The sequence below is a fragment of the Panthera onca genome, chromosome A1, assembly GCF_046562875.1.
Source record: "Panthera onca isolate mPanOnc1 chromosome A1, mPanOnc1 haplotype 2, whole genome shotgun sequence".
Classification (NCBI taxonomy): Eukaryota; Metazoa; Chordata; class Mammalia; order Carnivora; family Felidae; genus Panthera; species Panthera onca.
Window position 1 is genome coordinate 193,467,293 of NC_138339.1, and position 18,889 is coordinate 193,486,181.

General features: G+C 39.1%; 2 protein-coding genes across 3 annotated transcripts in view; one reads left to right on the forward strand and one right to left on the reverse strand.

The window, feature by feature from the left end:
* BORA (BORA aurora kinase A activator) overlaps window positions 1–596 on the reverse strand; it is a 29,355-nt gene extending 28,759 nt beyond the window's left edge. Inside the window, exon 1 of one of the 2 annotated variants that reach the window (XM_060637008.2) lies at window positions 388–596. In XM_060637008.2, coding sequence (XP_060492991.2) covers window positions 388–525 — 138 coding nt within the window. In that variant the 5' untranslated portion in view covers window positions 526–596. The remainder of the gene's footprint in view (window positions 1–387) is intronic. The other variant, XM_060637009.2, reaches the window with a different exon arrangement.
* On the forward strand, window positions 64–18,376 carry MZT1 (mitotic spindle organizing protein 1). The gene is made up of 3 exons (XM_060637010.2): window positions 64–361; window positions 10,720–10,865; window positions 16,618–18,376. Exons 1-3 carry the CDS (start codon window positions 289–291, stop codon window positions 16,639–16,641), a joined length of 243 nt encoding a protein of 80 aa, XP_060492993.1. The 5' UTR covers window positions 64–288; the 3' UTR covers window positions 16,642–18,376.
* The last annotated feature ends 513 nt before the right edge of the window (window positions 18,377–18,889 follow it).

Below are 18,889 nucleotides of genomic sequence, written 5' to 3' on the forward strand. Positions count from 1 at the left end.
AGGGCACGGGCCTTGTGGGGAGCTAGCCAATCGCGACGTACCGCTGTCCGCGAACCAACCAATCGCATCGAGGCCGCGTAGTAAATTCGAATGGCAACTCCTCGCTTCACATTCCGCGCTGAGTAACGAGGCTCCAAATTTAAATCAACGCAGCCTCACGCTGGCGACGAGCGCGAGGGGCGGAGCCTGCCCGGCGTGAGCTGGGGACGCGCGGTGTGATTGCCCAGGAGAAAGGAAGGCGCTCCAGTTCCGGGTCAGGCCCTTTTCCCGCCTCCCTCGGCCTCCGCCATGGCGAGTAGCAGCGGTGCCGGAGCGGCGGCGGCGGCGGCGAATCTGAACGCGGTGAGGGAGACCATGGATGGTGAGTGCCCGTTTCTCCCCCTTTACCTTGTCTCCGTTTCCCGCAGCCAGGCCTCCCAGGCGACGATGAGTCCAGAAGGACTTTAGGTCCACTTCCTGCCCCAAACAGCATCTTTGAGGGTTCTCCCAAGGGACCCGCCAGGGCCGTAGGGCTGATGGCCCCATCCTTTGGGAGTTGTCTCTTCGTTCTTGCGTAGTTTGTCGCGCGCACGACGTTCGGGCCCCCACGTCAGCCCGGCACGCGCTCCGTGTTTACCGCGCGCCGCCCCCTCCCCGCGCGCCACGCCCCTTCGCTGCGTCGGGTCCTCTTGTCCTTTCCCCCCTTGCAGGCCTCGGGAGCCGTTGTCGCCCCACGCACCCACTTCTGAGCCGGACGTGGTGCAGAGTCCCCTTTCCTTATAGTCCCGAGCGAGGACAGTCTGTAGGTCTGTAAGCCCCTTGCAGACAGTGGCCTTGTGTGTTTGGTCACCTCTGTGTTCTTTGTCTCTTAGCAGTTCAGTAGGCGCTTGTTAGGTCAACCCCTTCATAACTGCTCTGTTTCGTCCTGGATCAAGTGACGCCCGTGTCTGAGGCTGTAGGTGTATTTAACCTGTTTTCGCGCCCGCAAGCAAGCGGGCGTAAAGCCTGCGCACACGTGCTAGACGTGTCTTGGAGTTACCCTTTCTGTTCTCTCTACTCTTTGCCGGCTCGGCCACTTTGTACTCCTGGGGGTGAGTTTAGACAAGCTACTTAAACATCATTGAGCCTGCTTCTTTCTTTATTCTGTGTAAAATGAGAGCACTTTCTCCTGAGGTTATTGTGAATATTTAAGACAACCAGGTAAAGGCGTATCAAAGGCGATCAAAAAGTAGTTACTTTTATTTTTATGTTCTGTTACGTGTACATCCCACTTGCAGAATCCTTTGTCTCGCATCCACCTATGTGTGTTTGATGGATGTTAAAACATTGCGTTTTTGACATTTTCCAGTGGATACTGACATCAGTCTCCATCTTTATTGAACCCTAACTGTGGTGTGCAGTTCTCACTAAGTAGTGTCAGCCTTCCCGCTGTATCTCCTTGTCTGCTTTACTGTAGGGCCCCACTTAGTGATTCAGCTGCTTCTTATGGGGGCTTCTAATAAGGCTTCTTGCTTTTTCTGTACAGGTTGCTGCTTCCGTTTTATTTTTTTAATGTTTATTTGTTTTTGAGACAGAGAGACACCGCATGAGCAGGGAAGGGGCAGAGAGAGAGGGAGACACAGAATGTGAAGCAGGCTCCAGGCTGTCAGCACAGAGCCCGATGCGGGGCTCGAACTCATGAACTGTGAGATCATGACCTGAGCCGAAGTCGGACGCTTAACCGACTGAGCCACCCAGGCGCCCTGCTGCTTCCTTTTTAAAGAACTACTTATATTATTAGAATCTTTGCATCTAAGTTTTTACTTATCAAGAATCTATTTGGTGTTTTTCCAAAACGTAGAATTTGGTTCTTAACACCATTTTCAGCTTATTTCCCGTTCTTTCTCAGTGTACCACAGCATATTAGTTTTATTTTGTAAGTGGACTTAAATACATAAGAAGTGATATGTGTATAACATTACAGGTTTCCCCAGCTTTCCGAAAGCAGAGTGTTCTCATGAAACTTTTCCTAAGCTGAAATGGTATAAAGTGAAGAAGCAGTTAGTATTAACTTATATGGAAAATTTTTTGAGTGTTCTCAAATCCAGAAAATAATCTTTCTTAGACTTTTCTGATAACTTAAGACACATCTTGTTAACAGGTATACAAAAGAAATAGAGATAAAGCACATGTGCTCCCGGTAATAGTTCAAAGCTCTGGCAGCTTGATGGTGAGATACTGAGTGTAATTCCTGGGGAAGGAGCTTGGCAGTGATGCTCAAAATGCTGGGGTTACATGCTAATGGCTTGCTGCAAACAAGCACTGAACACTATTTTCACTTTCTGCCTTTTTTTTTTTTTAACCCTCTTTGGATTTCTTTTGGTTAGCAAAAATAGCTATTAATATAGATCTTTCGTAAAAGCTAAGTGGAGACGAACTTTCAAAAAGTGGGGCGATGCTGGTTTTGTTTTACATCTTTGCTTGGAAGCCAGTGGGTTTTCTAACCGAATGGAGAGTAAGAGGCCTCACTTCCTGTTAGTTTTCTTATGTTAGCTATGCTCAGGTCCTTATTTATATGGCCATAGAATCCCATTTGAATGGAAAACTCACATTTTATTGCTGGTGGAATTGCCGATGTACAAATGAGAACTGATTGTACTGGTTGCATCAAGATTTTTACTGAGAGAAGTGTGTGTAAAATGATTATTGAGAGTATAAGCATGTGAAAAAGTGAAGAAATGACGTTTTTTTCTTTAAAGTTTATTTTAAAGTTTATGTATTTGCTTTGAAAGAGAGCTCTCTGCTGGGGAGTGGCAGAGACAGGGAGACAGAGTGAATCCCAAGCAGGCTTCACACTGCCAGCACAGAGCCCGATGTGGGGCTCAAACTCCTGAACCCTGAGATCGTGACCTGAGGCAAAATCTAGGGTTGGACACTTAACCGACTGAGCCACCCAGGCGCCTCATAAAGTCTATTTATTGAGAGAGCACGCACACACAGGGGAGAGGGAGAGAGAGAATCTCAAGCAGACTCTGTCAGTGCAGAGCCTGACACGGTGCTCGAACCCACAAACCGTGAGATCTTGACCTGAGCCAAAATCAAGAGTCCGATGCTCAACTGACTGAGCCACCCAGGTGCCCCTGACAGATTGTTTTAAAAATAAAAATTCAAAGAGAGGCTATGTGACTTTGAGAATGCTGCTCCTCTATACACAGTTTGCCCACAAACCTCAAGATAGAAAGGCCCCAGGTTGGCACTGGATCACCATTTGTTAAATGTGGCAGCTAGGGACTATTATGTCCATTAGAACTCTAAACTTACAGAAAATCCCTGCCATATGTCATGCCATAATTAGAGTCTAAGACAGTCACATAAAATGTGAAGTTGAATTATTGCGAAGTTAACAGAAAACTATATTTTCCATGTTGTCTATAATAATTGAGACACAAAGGTAAACACAGTGACACACTATAAATAATTGACCATACACTGAATTGGACAAGTTTACATGTTGTCATTTTATAATCCCATCTTCCTTCACATTCATTCCCAGAAATAAAACTTTAGCTTGCCCAACAGGCTAGACTGAACTACCCAAGTAGCATTAATATATGAAACTCTGTTAATGTGGGGTTTCCCTGTATTTATATCCACCCATGAGAGCCAAAAGTTTTTGAATCTGACTTCCCTCCTTCAAGGTCTAGTATATTTCTCCTCATTTTACTCCTCTAGAGTCAGCTAATAGTAATTTAATCTTTTAACGGATCTGAATGATGTTCGGGTTGTAGAACTCAGCTATGAACATTTTTATTTTTATTATGAAATAAACGCATTTTGATGATACTTCAGAAGCAAGTAGACTTTATAGTTTATCTGTGTGGCTCACTCTGAAAGGAACCTGACCGATTCTGGTCCTAATTTAGTATACGGTCTTGTATCAGTCCCCTGCTCTCATTTTTAGATTCTTAACATTCTCTCCCAGATTCCTTCTTTAAAATGTCAGCCTTTTCCAGATGCCTGGGTGGCTCAGTTGGTTAAGTGTTTGATTTCAGTTCAGGTCGTGATCTCACAGCCCATGAGTTCGAGCCCTGCGTCAGGCTCTGTGCTGACCGCTCAGAGCCTGGAGCCTGTTTCAGATTCTGTGTCTCCCTCTCTCTGCCCACTCCCACTTGTGCTCTGTCTCTTTCTCTCTCTCCAAAATAAATAAACATTAAAAAAAATTTTTTTTAATGTCAGCCTTTTCAGCTACCCCTCTCTCTGTCCTCCAGTGTACTCAGTGACCTTTTTTGCTTTTCAGCGTTTTGAAATTTTAGATACTCTTTATTGATAGTTTCATACTTTGAGTTTTGTTTTCCTATATTTTCTTTATGCCTCCAATTATTACTGGTAATTATGGTTTTTAACAATTGTGTTAAAAAAAAAACAAAAAAAAACTCCTTTATCTTTCACTGTAGTGCTGCTTAGTTATATACCAGGTAGTCAGCTAGAAAAAGGAGTTAAGAGAGTTCACAGTGTACAAGGCGGCAGTGTCAGTGAAACAAATGTATATTCCTTGCTGTCAGTCTAATTACTGATGGGAGAAATAAACCTAGCAGTCATTTTTCTTTCTTTGACCTTCCCTGCCTTCTTTTCTTTACTAAGCCCTTTCAATTCTTCCTACATCTCAAATTGAACCACTTGTCTCTATCCTGTTCATGCCATCTGCCATTCTGTCACCAAGATTGCAATAACTTAGGACTCTCTTTCCAAGATCTATTCCATACTATGCAGCCAAAGTCTTTTAAAAATGAAAATCTGCTTGTATACTCCCGTTTTTATATCTTGCCAAAGTTCTAAAATCTTCAGTAGAGCCTTAGTGTGTGTTCATGTCTATCTTTTCTCATATTTTACACCTATGCTCCCCCTATAATTACATTGCCTTTACATGAAGAGCCTTTCAGATCTATGAATTTATTCTGTGAACTTACCAAGTTCTGTCTAGCACAGGAACTTTTGCACAAGCTGTTTTCTTCACTCTCCCTCTCTTTGCACTTTTTCCTGCCTCTGCATTATTCAGGTTGTCTTCACCCTTGAAGTCTAAGTTTAATTGTCACTTTTTCAGAACAAATCTTTCCTAAACACTATCACAACTAAGTAGAATGTCCTTGTAATTTGTTTTGGAGGTATGCTTTTCTTGTCCCTGTTTCCCTTTTAACAAGGATCAGTTATTACTTCAATATCTATCTCACCTACACCATAATTTCATGAGGACTGGGACCATATTTACCTTTTTCATAACTATATTTACAGCAGTAACATAGGCATAAAATGCATGTAAGTACCAATTACACAGTAGGCACTATAGAAGTACTTATTACCGACAGGTTATGAAGTTAGGAAGTAAAGATCAACATAAATCTCATAAACAAGCTTAAAGGAAAGAAATACTAGTACTGAGATGGACCTGAAAGAGAGCATGGAATTACATAGAAAAAGGCAGAGGAGAAAAGCATGAACAAAGGCATGAAGAGCGAGCAGAGCATTTATGGATAGGGGTCTACCAGGAAGAGAAAACTGGAGAGGAGAATTTGTCGGTATCAGTTAATGATGATGGTGATGATAATGTTGGCGAGTTGGAGTAGGGTCAGAGTATCTGTTCTGGTTTTCTGCTGTCATGTAACAAACCATCCCACGGTTAGTGAAATAAAACAGCAACACTTGTTGCTCACAGTTGTGTACTTGTCTCTCACAGTTCTGGACATTGGCCAGTCTTGTCTGGGTAGTTCTCATTGGGGGTCTCGTGCATTGCAGTTAGTGCTGATTCTGGAGTCATCCCAAAGCTTCTTCACTCACGTATCTTCTTTTTTTTTTTTTGAGTTTATTTACTTATTTTGAGAGAGAGAGCGTGAGAGCAAGCAAGCGGTGGGGAGGGGCAGAGAAAGATGGAGAGAGAGAATCTGAAGCAGGCTCTGCACTGTTAGAACAGAGCCTGACGTGGGGCTCGAAACTCACGACCTGTGAGATCCTGACCTGAGCCGAAATCAAGAGTCAGACACTCAACCGACTGAGCCACCCAGGCGCCCCACTCATATATCTTCTAGTTGACACTGCCTGTTAGCTGGGCCTGCAGCAGGTCTGTTGTCTGGAACATGTGGGTTTGCTCCCAGTTGGTGGCTGGGTTGCCAGGGAGAGTGTCTCAAGAGAGAGCCAGGAGGAAGTTATATTATCTTTTTAAGCCTAGTGTCAGAAGTCATGCAGTGTCGCTGTTGAGAGATGCAGCCTGTGAGACCTGAGCATACCTGCACATTCTTGCTCTGGAGGCCAAGAAGGCAAGGCCCTGACTGTTCTTTCTTCCTGCTATTTCTCAGGGAAATGTTTACAGTGACCAATGTGAGGAATGAGGTAACATCTATTCTACTTCAAGGTAAAGAGCAGGCTTGCTAACTGCTTACAGTAAAAGTAGGGATTTTCCATGCTTATTGTTCTTCTGTGACTGTAGTCTGGCAACATAATGTACTCTCTTGCTATGTAAAAAGGAAAACTACCTGGTTATTTCAGTGTTTGCTGAAAAGGTATTCATAAGACTCAACACTTTTTTCCTAATTTTAGAGTCTTAGCAAAGAAGACAGTAAATGTTACACCAAAGGATAGCTATATGAAATCACCATCATCCTTAACATGAATGTTAAAAGCATTCTAAATAAAATCAGAAATACCTGCTTTTTTTAAGCATTAATAGGAAAGTTTTAGCAGATAGTGCAGGATAAGAAAAGGAAAAGACTGTTAAGAAAGATGTGAAACTATTATTTGTAGGTAAAATGATTATCTATTAGAAAACACAAGAGAATCAACTGAAAACCGAAAAACTTCAGTAGAGTTAAAGATGACTGGCTACAAAATAAAAATAAGTATTATGAGCATATTATGGGTATCTGCACTAATCACTTAGAATATACCAAAGCAAGGTAGAATGAATTTGTGAAAACAATCAAAACTAAAAATTAAAGAAATTAATGATTCACTATCAAAATTGATGATGATTGAGCACTTGCCGAAACTTTCTACTCCAAGCATATAAAAAGGACCAGAAATAATACTAACATGCAATTATCAGCCCAGCAATGTTTAAAAACAAGAAAGGAAGATCTCCTGGTTAGAAAGAGAGGTTTTCCCCAAAGAGAAGAGCAGATGGGCACCACAGCAGGAGATTGGGAATGAAACCTGACAAAGCATGCTGCCCTGCCCGAGAGAAGCTGGGGCCAGAAACGTGCCATCTGCCACGGCCAGGGATTGGGAAGGACCGTCCGTGTGTCCTGTGGGTCTGGAGCCAGGGTGTTTCCACCAGTCTGATCCAGAGGGCTGGGGCTGGCGTGACACTACTGGTCCAAGAATGCTTCTCCAATTCAGGACATCAATAAAGATCTCCTTTGGAAGATGAGCTTCCAACCAGAAGTCACAGAAGTACCTAAGGTAGATGAAAAACATAAACAACTCACATACAAATTGAAAAAGAGGGAGAAAGTTTAGTAGTAACAGGTAACTCTTTTTTTGAGCACTACCAGATGCCAGTGGACACGACATTCTGAGTATGTCCTGTAATCCTCACAATGATCCTGTAAAGTATTATTACCCCACTTTCACAGAATGATAAAATAAAGGCATAGAAAGGTTACCTTGCTTACTAAGTAATGAAGGTGACATTTGAACTCACCTAAGAGGTACTTAGCCTCTAGAGATCAGACACTTAAGCATTCTCTTTTCCTGCTGGCTTATACTTAAAGAAACAAAACACAAATCTCAAAAATGGCCAAAGATAAGAATATAGCTTCAAATAGGTAAAGGCAGAAACAACAGTCATGAAATAAGTGGTTATAAAAAAGCATGTAACTATGAAATAAGAACAAGCAGAGGCACTGGGTCACTCAGGGTTAAGCGTCCCAACTCTTGATCTCGGCTCAGGTGTTGATCTAACAGTTCATGGGATCTAGCCCCACGTTGGGGCTCCTTGCTGGCTGGGCGGAGCCTGCTTGAGATTCTTTTCTCTCCCTCTCTCTCTGCCCACCCCCACCCCCACTCCCCACCGTTATTTGTACTCTTTCCTGCTCTGTCTTTCAAAAATGGTTAAATAGAGGTGCCTGGGTGGCTCAGTTGGTTAAGCGTCTGACTTCAGCCAGCTCATGATCTCAGGGCTTCTTGAGTTCAAGCCCCTTGTTGGGCTCTGTGCGGACAGCTCAGAACCTTGAGCCTGCTTCAGATTCTGTGTCTCCCTCTCTCCCCGCTCCCCACTCGTGCACACACACGCGTGGTCTCTCTCTCTCTCTCTCTCTCTCTCTCAAAAAGTGAATAAACATTAAAAAGTTTAGATAAACTTAAAAACAACAAGCAATTCTGAGGGGAAATTAGAAATCTCAAAACAGAGTTAGTGAAATAAATTCAACATAACATGAATTACAGCCTACATACAACTGAAGAGCATTATTGGTATGTTGGCATATCCAGACTGAAGAAATGAAATGGAAAGGGCTGTCAGCTTCCAGCCATGGTGGAGGAACAACCCGGATTTACCCTCCTGCCTGGAAAACAACAACAAAACCGATACAGAACAATGGTTTTCAAGACACTGGACATCAGGCTGTGAAGGAAAGTGATCCTAAGCACAGTAAATGAAGTGAGCCCAGTACTTTCCTGTTCTTGGTACCTTTAGAGAGTTCCCAGCAGTTGGGGGGTGTTGTGAACCCAGGTAGAACTCAGTGGACCCCCTGAGTTAGCAAAAGGAGGTTATAGAGTCCAGGGAGACCAAGGCAGGTAGAGTTTGCAAGACAGAATACCTGAGAGGAAAGAGCTTACAGAGGATTCTGGAGATCAGGAGAAGGGTCCTCCTCAAATATTCAGAAGAGCATTGACTAGCACGTACGTATGAGGAAAGTACCCCAAAAGCTAGAAAAGGCATCCAAAAGAATTAGAAGGAACAGTACGCCATGCTTATACAAGGCTTCTCTCTACCAGCCAGAATGGAAAGCTTCATAATTCACGAGGCATTGAGTATAGTACTCAGGAGCATCTTTCCTCAGTGATGAGGAACAGTTAGCTGTGCACTAAACAGGGCTCTAATCCTGACTATGTAAATCTTAAATGACTCAAACTGTTTTCAGTTAACTGCATCTCATTACAAAACTTAAGAATATGTACAGAAATACTTATCAACCAACAAGGTAAAATTTACAATGTCAAGCATCTAATAAAAAATTATTAAGTATACAAAGCAGGAAAATGCAACCAATGATAGGAGAAAATTGAATCAGTTGAAACAGACCCAAAATTGGCACAGTTTTTAGAATTAGCAAGACAAGGACCTTAGAACTGTACTCCATGTGTTCAAAAAATTAATTAGAGGCATGGGAGACATTTTTTAAAAAAAACTTGAAATTCTGGAGATGAAAATGAATGTCTGATATAAAAAGGTGAAAAGGGTCCATTTCATGCACATTGTGAATAGTGTAATAGTTTTCAGAAGGAGTTAGACTTAATGGATCATTCAGTATTGTTAACTTGTCCATTCAACACCATAGTTTTTATGCAATGCAAGTCAGAATCCACCTGGAGTTTGTTTTTGGAATTGATCAGGATTTTTAAGTTCACTGAGAGAACAAAAAAGCTTACAAAAATGAAAGATTACAAAGAATCTTGAAACTTCTACATGCTGATAAAAGTTAGTAATTAAATAAGAGACATGCAACAAATCCATAGGTAAATGGGAATTTACTATGTGATAAAGATGGCATCTTAATTGAATGGTAAAAATATGAGTCACTCAATAAATAGTATTGAGGCAGTGAACTTATTTCAGATCCTATTTTCCACCCGACTCCAGGGAGTTAAATATTTAAATGTTTATAGGTGGGCAGGAAATAAACTTTGAAGTGATGGAAGGATATACTGATGGATAATTCTATAATCTTTGCATGGGGAATAACCTTCTAAATATAATGCCAAGAGAAAATAATATAGGAAGCAATAGATAATATGTTGGCCATTGACTTAACAAATTCTAAACATGCTCTGGGGAACAACCACCATAAAACAAAATTTAATGAAGCCAATGTATTTATATTCTGTGCTGCTTTTTGCTAGTGTTTCTCATGTCAATTACTTTCATAAACTACAATAAAATGAAGTAACTATAAAAAATGAAGTTAAAAAATAAACTTTTGTTTTTTACTATTAGATTTCAATAGACATGATTCCGTCAAATTGTAGACGCTTCTAAGCACTTTTAAAGCCTTAAATATGTACATTACTGAACAATTCCACTTCTAGGAATTTATCCTAATAAAATGAAATTAGTATGTACAGATGCTTATCACAGTATTACTTCAGTGGGGGAAACATGAGACCCACTTAACTCTTAAAATAGAGTAGCTAAGTAATGTATGGTGTTTTCATATAATGGGATGTTATGTGACTAAATTACATTGTAAAAGGTTACTAAAAAATGGGGAAATGTTTAGAATAATCCTGATTATGATGCATATACTTAAGATATTAAGTGAGTGGTAGAATATAAATCACAGTGTAAAATGCAGTTATGCGGAGGGAGGGTGGTGTAAGTCTGTTTTTGGTTCTAGGACTAAGTAAGAGCAAGACAGTATACTTGACAATTTCAAAATCTAGGGATGCTGTGCTAGTTCTTTGATACTGTGCAGTATTCTATGAATTAAAAACAGTAATGTGTGCATATTTTGAAATGTAATTTTTTTGAAGTTTTCTCAATGTCTTTTTCAGTTCTGTTGGAAATTTCAAGAATTTTGAATACTGGCTTAGATATGGAAACTCTGTCTATTTGTGTACGTCTTTGTGAACAAGGAATTAACCCAGAAGCTTTATCGTCGGTTATTAAGGAACTTCGCAAGGCCACTGAAGCACTAAAGGTTAGAGATTTGTATGTTAGTTCATTGTAAATAAAAATACTTTTTTATTTTTTAATGAATTTATGTGAAAGATCCTAGTTAAATATTATTAAACTAACTTCTGTCACCATTAGAAATTCTGAAAACCAGGATCTTTGTAGCATATGTTCAACTACAAAAATTGCTACTATCGTGGACCATGTTGTCTCTCACAGAAGTCTCCAGCTGTGTTTAGAATTTTCCTTGCGTTGTGACTAAAGTTGTGTCTGTGCCCAAAAAGATGTGTTCAAGGCCGGTACCTGTGAATGTGACCTTACTTGGAAATAATGTATCAGCAGGTGTAATTAAGGTGAGCTCATAATGGATTAATGAGCGATGTTCTTATTAGACAAGGAAAATTTGGACCAAGATACACAAAAAGAGTGCCATGTGGAGACACAGACAGACATGGGAGAATGGCTTGTGACAGTGGAGGCAGAGATGAGAATGGTGGCCAAGGATTGTTGGCAGCCATCAGAAGCTAGGAAGAGGCAAGGAAGGATCTTCTGCTAGAGCCTTCTGACTCCTTGATGTTGGACTTCTAGCCTTTAGAACTGTGAGAAAATAAATCTCTGTTGTTTTCAGCCACCCAGTTTGTTTGGAACCTGGTGATGGCAGCTCTAGAAATCTAACTCAGATTTCACTTTTAGAAAGTGGGGTGCTGTTGTAATAAACACCTACAAGTGAGGAAGTGGCTTTGGAATTGGGTGATGGGTTGAGGTGGGAAAATTTTACACCACTTAATAGAGCCCAGATTTCCTTGAAAAAACTTGGTAGAACTGTGGACATTAAAAGCAGTTCTGGTGACGGCACAGAAAAGAGAGGAGAGCTGTACAGAAAGCTTTATTTGTCTTAGAGAATACACACATTATTATGAACAGAATGTTGCTGGAAATAATGGACATTAAAGGGGCTTCTGGTGAGACCTCATGAGGATCATATTATTGAACTCTGGAGGGAAGGTTGTCCTTGCTATAGAGTGACAGAGCACTTGGCTCAATTATGTTTTACTATTGGAAGAAAAATAAAACTTGTAAGTGATGAACTTGGATAGCTAGCAGAGGAAATTTCCTAGCAAAGTGTGGAAAGTGCAGTCTGATTTTTCCTTTGCTACTGAAAAATAAAATATAAGAGGAATAAGAAATCAAGGAAGGAACTGGTAAGTCAAAAGGAACCACCACTTGATTTGGAAAATTATCAGCCTTACCCCAGAGCATGCTCTGGAGAGAAGGCCCAGGGTGTGGATTTGGTAAGGAGATTATGTGCATGACTCCTAGATGCAGTCAACTGTCTGTGCACAGAACACTGCCAGCCTGACTGAAAGCAACCGGGACAAAATGAAAGAAGGCTAGGGTTCTTAAGGAAGGAAACTAACACAAAAAGGCAAACAGAGCATATTCACAGAGCAAAAATTTATCATAAAGAGACTATCTGTACAGTTCTCACTGCCAGCACCCAGAAGTTCCTGGGAGCTCCCCCATCACTAACGTGTCCTGTTCCCCTTCCAGTAGCTACTGTCCTGACTTTTATGGTAGATACTTTCTTTGAACAGTTTTACTGTCTAACATGGGTCTTTAAACACTGCAGGCTAATTTTATAAAATTTTCGAGCTTGATATAAAGAGAATCTTAGAGCACAATCTTTACCTAGTTCTTCATTTAACATTATGGTCTTTTTTAATCTTTATTTTTGAGAGAGAGACAGAGCATGAGCATGAGCAGGGGAGGGGCAGAGAGAGGGAGACACAGAATCTGAAGCAGGCTCTACCCAGGCTCTGAGCTGTCAACACAGAGCCCTACACGGGGCTTGAACTCCGCGCACCACGAGATCAGTACCCACGCTGAAGTCAGAGGCTTAACTGACTGAGCCACCAAGGCGCCCCCATTTAACATGTTTGAGAGAGTTTTTGTGTTTTGGTTTTTTTGAGTATAGTTGACATACAATGTTACATTAATTTCAGGTGTACAACTTAGTGACTTGACAGATTTATACATTATATGTTCACCAAAAGCTGCCATCTGTCCCATGACATCACTATATTTCTTTATGCCTCGCCTTTTATTCCTGTGACTTATTCATTCTGTAACTGGAAGCCTGTCTCTCCCTCTCCCCTCACGCATTGTGCCCATCTGCCTCCCTGCTCCCTTCTGCAACCATCAGTTTGTTCACTTTTTATAGGTCTGATTCTGATTTTGTTTTTATTTTTTTGGATTCCACTTATGAGTGGGATCATGTGAGGGTCATTTATGTTGTGTGTAGCTGTAACACAGTCCTTTCCACTGGAATAATCATGCTTCATTACACAAATATACTACTATTTATTTATCCTTTCTACCTTGTGTGGATATTCGATTGCTTCCAGTGTGAGGCTATTAGGAATATGCTGCTATGAGTATAGTTGTCCATGTCTCGTGATGCATATATGCATGCATTTCCTTTGGGTGTGTATTCTAGAAATAAAGTTGCTTGGTTGTTAGGTTATGTTTATCTTCAACTTGAATAGATAATGCTAAACTCTTCTAAAGTAGTTGTGCTAATTTCTGTTTACAGCAGCAGCATACGAATTTCCCTTCCTTGCTCCACGTCTTTGTCAATACTTAATATTGGGAGTGTTTTTAATTTTAGTCATTTTTGCTGGGTATGTGTAGGTTTCTTATATAGTTTTATTTGCATTTCTTCTAATACCAGAGAGGTTGAATGTTCTTACATAGTTTTGGCCATTTTCTTTTGCAAGATAACCTTTTCAAGTTGCTTGCCCATTTTTTCTGGCTTATTTTCCCTTTTTTGCTGGTAGTCTTTCCTTAAGTATTCTGAATGTGAACCTTTTGTTAACTGTGCATGTAAGATTACTAAGTTCTTTTAGTCAGGTTTTTAAATAATTATAAAATCTATTCAGACTTGGGGCACTGGGTGGCTCAGTTGGTTAAGTGTCCAACTCTTGATTTCAGTTCAGATCATGAATCTACTTAGGATTCTGGCTCTCCCTGTCTCTCTCTTCCCCTTCCTGTTTGCAGGCACATGCTCCCTCCCTCCCTCCCTCCCCGCCCCCCTCAAAATAAATATTTAAAAAAAAAAAAACAAACCGGGAGGAGAATCCTGAAAAGTTTGTAGCAAAGAAGAAAATTGTTAATTAGAACTTTTTCATGTTTTCTTTAAAGGCATTTTTGAAATCTGTATATAATTTGTATTAAAGAAGGAAACAAGTCCTTCAGAACCACCCACAAGATAACCAGTGATATTTGGCAAATACCATTCTAGATGGTATGCTACTTTAAAAATAATGTGAACCACACCTGTCTTTCCTTGATCACTCTTTACTCTTTACAGACTTTTTAAATTTTTTTTTTAATGTTTGTTTATATTTGACAGAGACAGAGCATGAGCTGGGGAGGGGCAGAGAGAGGGAGACACAGAATCTGAAACAGGCTCCAAGCTCCGAGCTTTCAGCACAGAGCCTGACGTGGGGCTTGAACTTATGAGCTGTGAGATCATGATCTGAGCCAAAGTCGGACGCTCAACCAACTGAGCCACCCAGGCGCCCCATCTTTATAGACTTTTTAAATGTATGGTTGTTTTCCCCTTTTTGGGTGGTTGCTAGTAATTAATTTCTCTCATACTTTTTCTTTCAGAACTAAAAATAGGGTAAGGAAAAACTGTTCCTATTGTGTTTTCTGCCTTTACCTTGAAATCCTGGTGATTAGAATATAATTGTGTGATACTTAACTCTATTTTAGAATGTGTAAAATATAAATCGAGGACATCCTGAAATGTTGCAAGGAGCTGTTGGTCTGAAACATCCAGTTTTTCCTTTGTTCTTTAGCTAACTGTAGAAAATTGCAACCATTCTTCATTAATTATTTTGCCTTTCTTTCTCATACATTTGTATATTGATAATGTTTAAGTCATTTATAGTAAAAGTAACTGGTTGTGTGTAACACAATTAGGTCAGTTTCTTAAGCATCAATAGATATGTCACATTATGTGTATCTCTCACAGCATAGATAGGACATTAGGTGCAGTTTTTAAAAAATAGACTTTATTTTTATGAATGATCTATCAACACTGAATTTTGGTATTGTCTCCTTAGAGCTAGTATTTATGTGTAAGTAATCATTCACACATTGTGATTTCAGAAATTCTGGGCAAAACCTACTTTCCTGTATCTTCTACTTTTAGTGCCAAGGGGCCTTGAATTGTACTGTTGATGCATTCCTATGCAGAATAAGCCTTGCCCTTTCTCTTGCAGCTGTCCTGTATGATGATATCTTAGGGTGACCGACGTGTCTCCTCACTGTATGAACGTCTTGTACAGCATGAGGACATTGGAGACAGCTGGGAGAGAAATGAGGGATTCAATAAGTCTTGTGTCCCCACCCATCCTCCCAAAGGAGGGAATAAATGTACACAGGAAAGGGAAGTGTGAAAGACAAGACTTGTTAAGGTTGGTTTTTCCCCAGGGCCAATGCTTACGAGATTTTGGAGTCTCTAATGACAATCTGGTAACTAGTTCTCTAGGATGCCATTACTGTCCTTTCAAACAGAGTAGTGCTACATTCATGTAATGGGAATGCCGTACAGGGTTAATGGTTTGCTTAGTTTAGGTGAAAATACTTATTTCAATGTCTGTATCTTGGAGGAGAATCTCTAAAATTCGTACGAAAATGGAATGCGGCTGGACAAAAAGTTAAAGGTACTTTAATTTTTAAAAATTTCTGTAGTTGTCTATATTATTCAAGTCTTCCTTGAAGTAGATGATACTAAAATGTGGGTTAGGAAGAAGACAAAGTGCCTAAAGGTATGTAGCTAAATCTAATATAAGAACCTATAAAGGTGGAAAGAAGTAGGAAATCTTTTAGAATAAGGGGAATGTTTTTCAAACTAGTTTTCTAATCCTTGTGAATGATAAACCTAAAGAAGCGAAAGGCTAATTAGAATAGCCAACTATCTGGACGAGGTAGGTTCTGTTGATTGCAGAGAGAAGGTTTCAAATTGAGAACTACAATTTTCCCAGCACGTTAAGTGATTTTCATGAAAGGCCTTCGAACTTAGACTAAACATAAAAGCAAGTTTTAATTATGAAGTTGAAACATACAAGAATTACAAGTTTACCCTGTATTTCTGAAACACTTGTTTAAAATCATCATTTTCATATTTGGAATTAAGAAATTACTTGTTTAAATTTTAATCTTTTAGAAATCTGTATCAAATCATTTACTGATAATAATAATATAGTGTCTGGAAATTCCTGCAGAATAATCGGGGAAAGTATACTAGTTGGTGGAATAGGTGAAGCAGGATTAGCCATGTGTTCAGTATTCCTTTTGCCCTTTTTTTCTCTGCGCTGTAACAGAAAGGTCTTTTTCATTCTTAATCCCCTTTTCACACTAAAATGAAACATGCAGAAACAGATAAACCAATAAAGACTGGATAAGGTGGATACAGTGTGTGGACAAGGTCTGCTGTGGGTCAGTTTTTCAAGTAGCAGAATATTTTTATTTTTAAGTTAACTGCATTAAGATGATATAACAATTTTCCACTGTTAGCCTAGCAGTCAGTTCAAAAGGTAGTTCTAATGTACTGCAAAAAGTGAAAAGCACTGCATTATCCTGGTGCAAGTGGCTTGGTATATGTGGGGGAGGAATTGTTTGTTAATGACAGTACAGTATTGACAAATATATCTCTGTGGTGTCTTTTCCATGATTTTATTATAATGAAACTTACTTTCTTGTTCTAGGCTGCTGAAAATGCGACAAGCTGACTTTCTGGAGAAATCCTGATGAGATATGTCAGGCTCTTCAAGAGGATTTGAAGATTGCATTGTAGTCAAGAATGTACAATGAAATTACTGCATGCAGCAGTGTAGAAACATTTTCCTTTTTAAAAGAATTATAAAACCATAGCTTTATAAATCAGTGGAAAATGGCTTACAGAGAGAACTATCAGATGTGTTTACATCACATCTTACTTTTTTTTAACAGCTCTAATGCTGGTTCATATTTATGTATTCCTTATTTATAGCTCTGATAGCTTTAATTTTCTAAGCAGTCTGTCTATCAGATGTGCACATCTGCTGTGCCTGGTTGAAGTATAGTGGAGCCCATCAGAAGTAATGTAGTAGTTATGACTTGTTGACATTTCCATTATAAAATTTAATTTTGAATTGTTTATGCAAAATAACCGTGGATTCATGTTGTACTGGGTTAAAAGTTGACAGAATTTCAGCCACCTTATTTATGGATTTGATTTAGACTTAGGTATATCAGATTCTTTCTTATAAGAGCATGGAAATCATTGTTTTCATCTGCTCTTTAACAAAGAATATTTAGTTTTTTAAACAAAAGTTTTTCTGGCAGTTAATAGTATGAACCAGATTGTTTTTGTATTGACTGAAAAATAAAACTTAGAAACTTAGATTTTAAAAGTAATGGCAGTGCTTAGTTTTATTTGTCATTTGGATTATTTACATTTAATGAGAATATTAATTGATAATATTTTTTTTCTAAGTTTTATACTCTAAACATGATGCCCTAGAAAAATAAAGCATAGTGAAACATTTCCAACAGGCAAAATTCTTTAATTTTATTACAGAAAAATAATTTGAGTGGTTATCTAATAAATCACTAAAGAGGAAGTATCTTTCAACAAATATGATATTTTCTGAAGGAATACATATTTGCAGTCATTAAACAAAAAGTAAATAATCAAATGTTCTATATCAGGAATTGTAAGTATCAACTTTCTAAGGTCATTTTTTTTGTGTCATTATTTTTTCCCTGAAAGTTTTAATGAATCAAAGTGATGGTTCAAAATAAATTTTGGGAAATTTACAATAGTGTTAATTCTGCTCCTGTAACAGAATCTCAATGGAATATTTTCCCCCAGACTAATATTTTAATCTGATCTTATTTTAGGTTTTGTTAGCATTCTTTTAAATGATAGTACAAGCATTTACTCTTTAGCAGCTTTTTTCTTCAGACAAAGTAAGGCTTAGTAGTATCTAAGTGGCAACCTTCTGTACTGTTGTAAAAATCTCATCTTTTAATTATTTTGACTTTGAAAGTGGATAACCTCTTTACCAAGGGCACTGGAAGGTCTATTGGCAGAACCTGGTTGAGAGACAATAAAGACTTGTGATGCTAAATCATTTATTTGTTAATAAACACTGCATATATTGCATGTTGTTACTTACAAAATCATAAAGAGAACACATTTGTCAGGCTCCAAAATTTGTATATACCCTTAGGCCACAAGAGTTAATAGTTTTATTTATGATTTTGTAGATTAAGTTATTTATGTATGAAACAAAGCAGGAAAATATATTGAGTATGTTTACAAAGAACTTTAATGTGTTACACTTAAATGTAAACATATATTTTTAATGCATACTTAAGTACTATTTAACGAAATCAAAACAAATTATAATGATACAATTGGCAGTGTTATGCATGTTGTCAGTGACAAAAATAAAACCATTTTGGTGGTGTTGGCATGTACTTTTGATTTAGTTTATGCTTTTGTGTGTACAACTTGTGTTTCTGTAGGTATTCTTATATTTAGATGCTGATTAGTTACATGTGAATGAAGACTATTTGAGGGCAGACTAAATTTACAGTGTAAAATCAGGCTTGAGGTGTGAAATGGAATATTTTTCTCCTGGTACTTAAAGGAGATAGCTATATTAGCATTGCCCAGGCTTCCCCTGGGTGGGTTAAGCGTCCAACTTCAAGTCACATGATCTCCTGGTTTGTGAGTTCCAGCCCCTCATCAGGCTCTGTGCTGACAGCTCAGAGCCTGGAGCTCACTTGGGATTCTGTGTCTCTCTGCCCCTCCCCCAGGTGCCCTAAGCCACATTTTATGTATATATATTTTTACATTTTTTTTCATGTTTGTTTTTTTGTGTGTGAGAGAGAGCGCGAACAGGGGAGGGGCAAAGAGAGAGAATCTGAAGCAGGATCCATGTTGTCAGCACAGAGCCCGACCAACAAGGGGCTTGAATCCACAAACTG

Bases quoted from the DNA above. Each gene is read 5' to 3' on its own strand.
- MZT1 (XM_060637010.2), top strand. From the start codon at position 289: ATGGCGAGTAGCAGCGGTGCCGGAGCGGCGGCGGCGGCGGCGAATCTG. The intron at 362-10,719 runs GTGAGTGCCCGT...TGTCTTTTTCAG, and splicing joins GGTGAGGGAGACCATGGATG to TTCTGTTGGAAATTTCAAGA. The intron at 10,866-16,617 runs GTTAGAGATTTG...TTCTTGTTCTAG, and splicing joins AGGCCACTGAAGCACTAAAG to GCTGCTGAAAATGCGACAAG.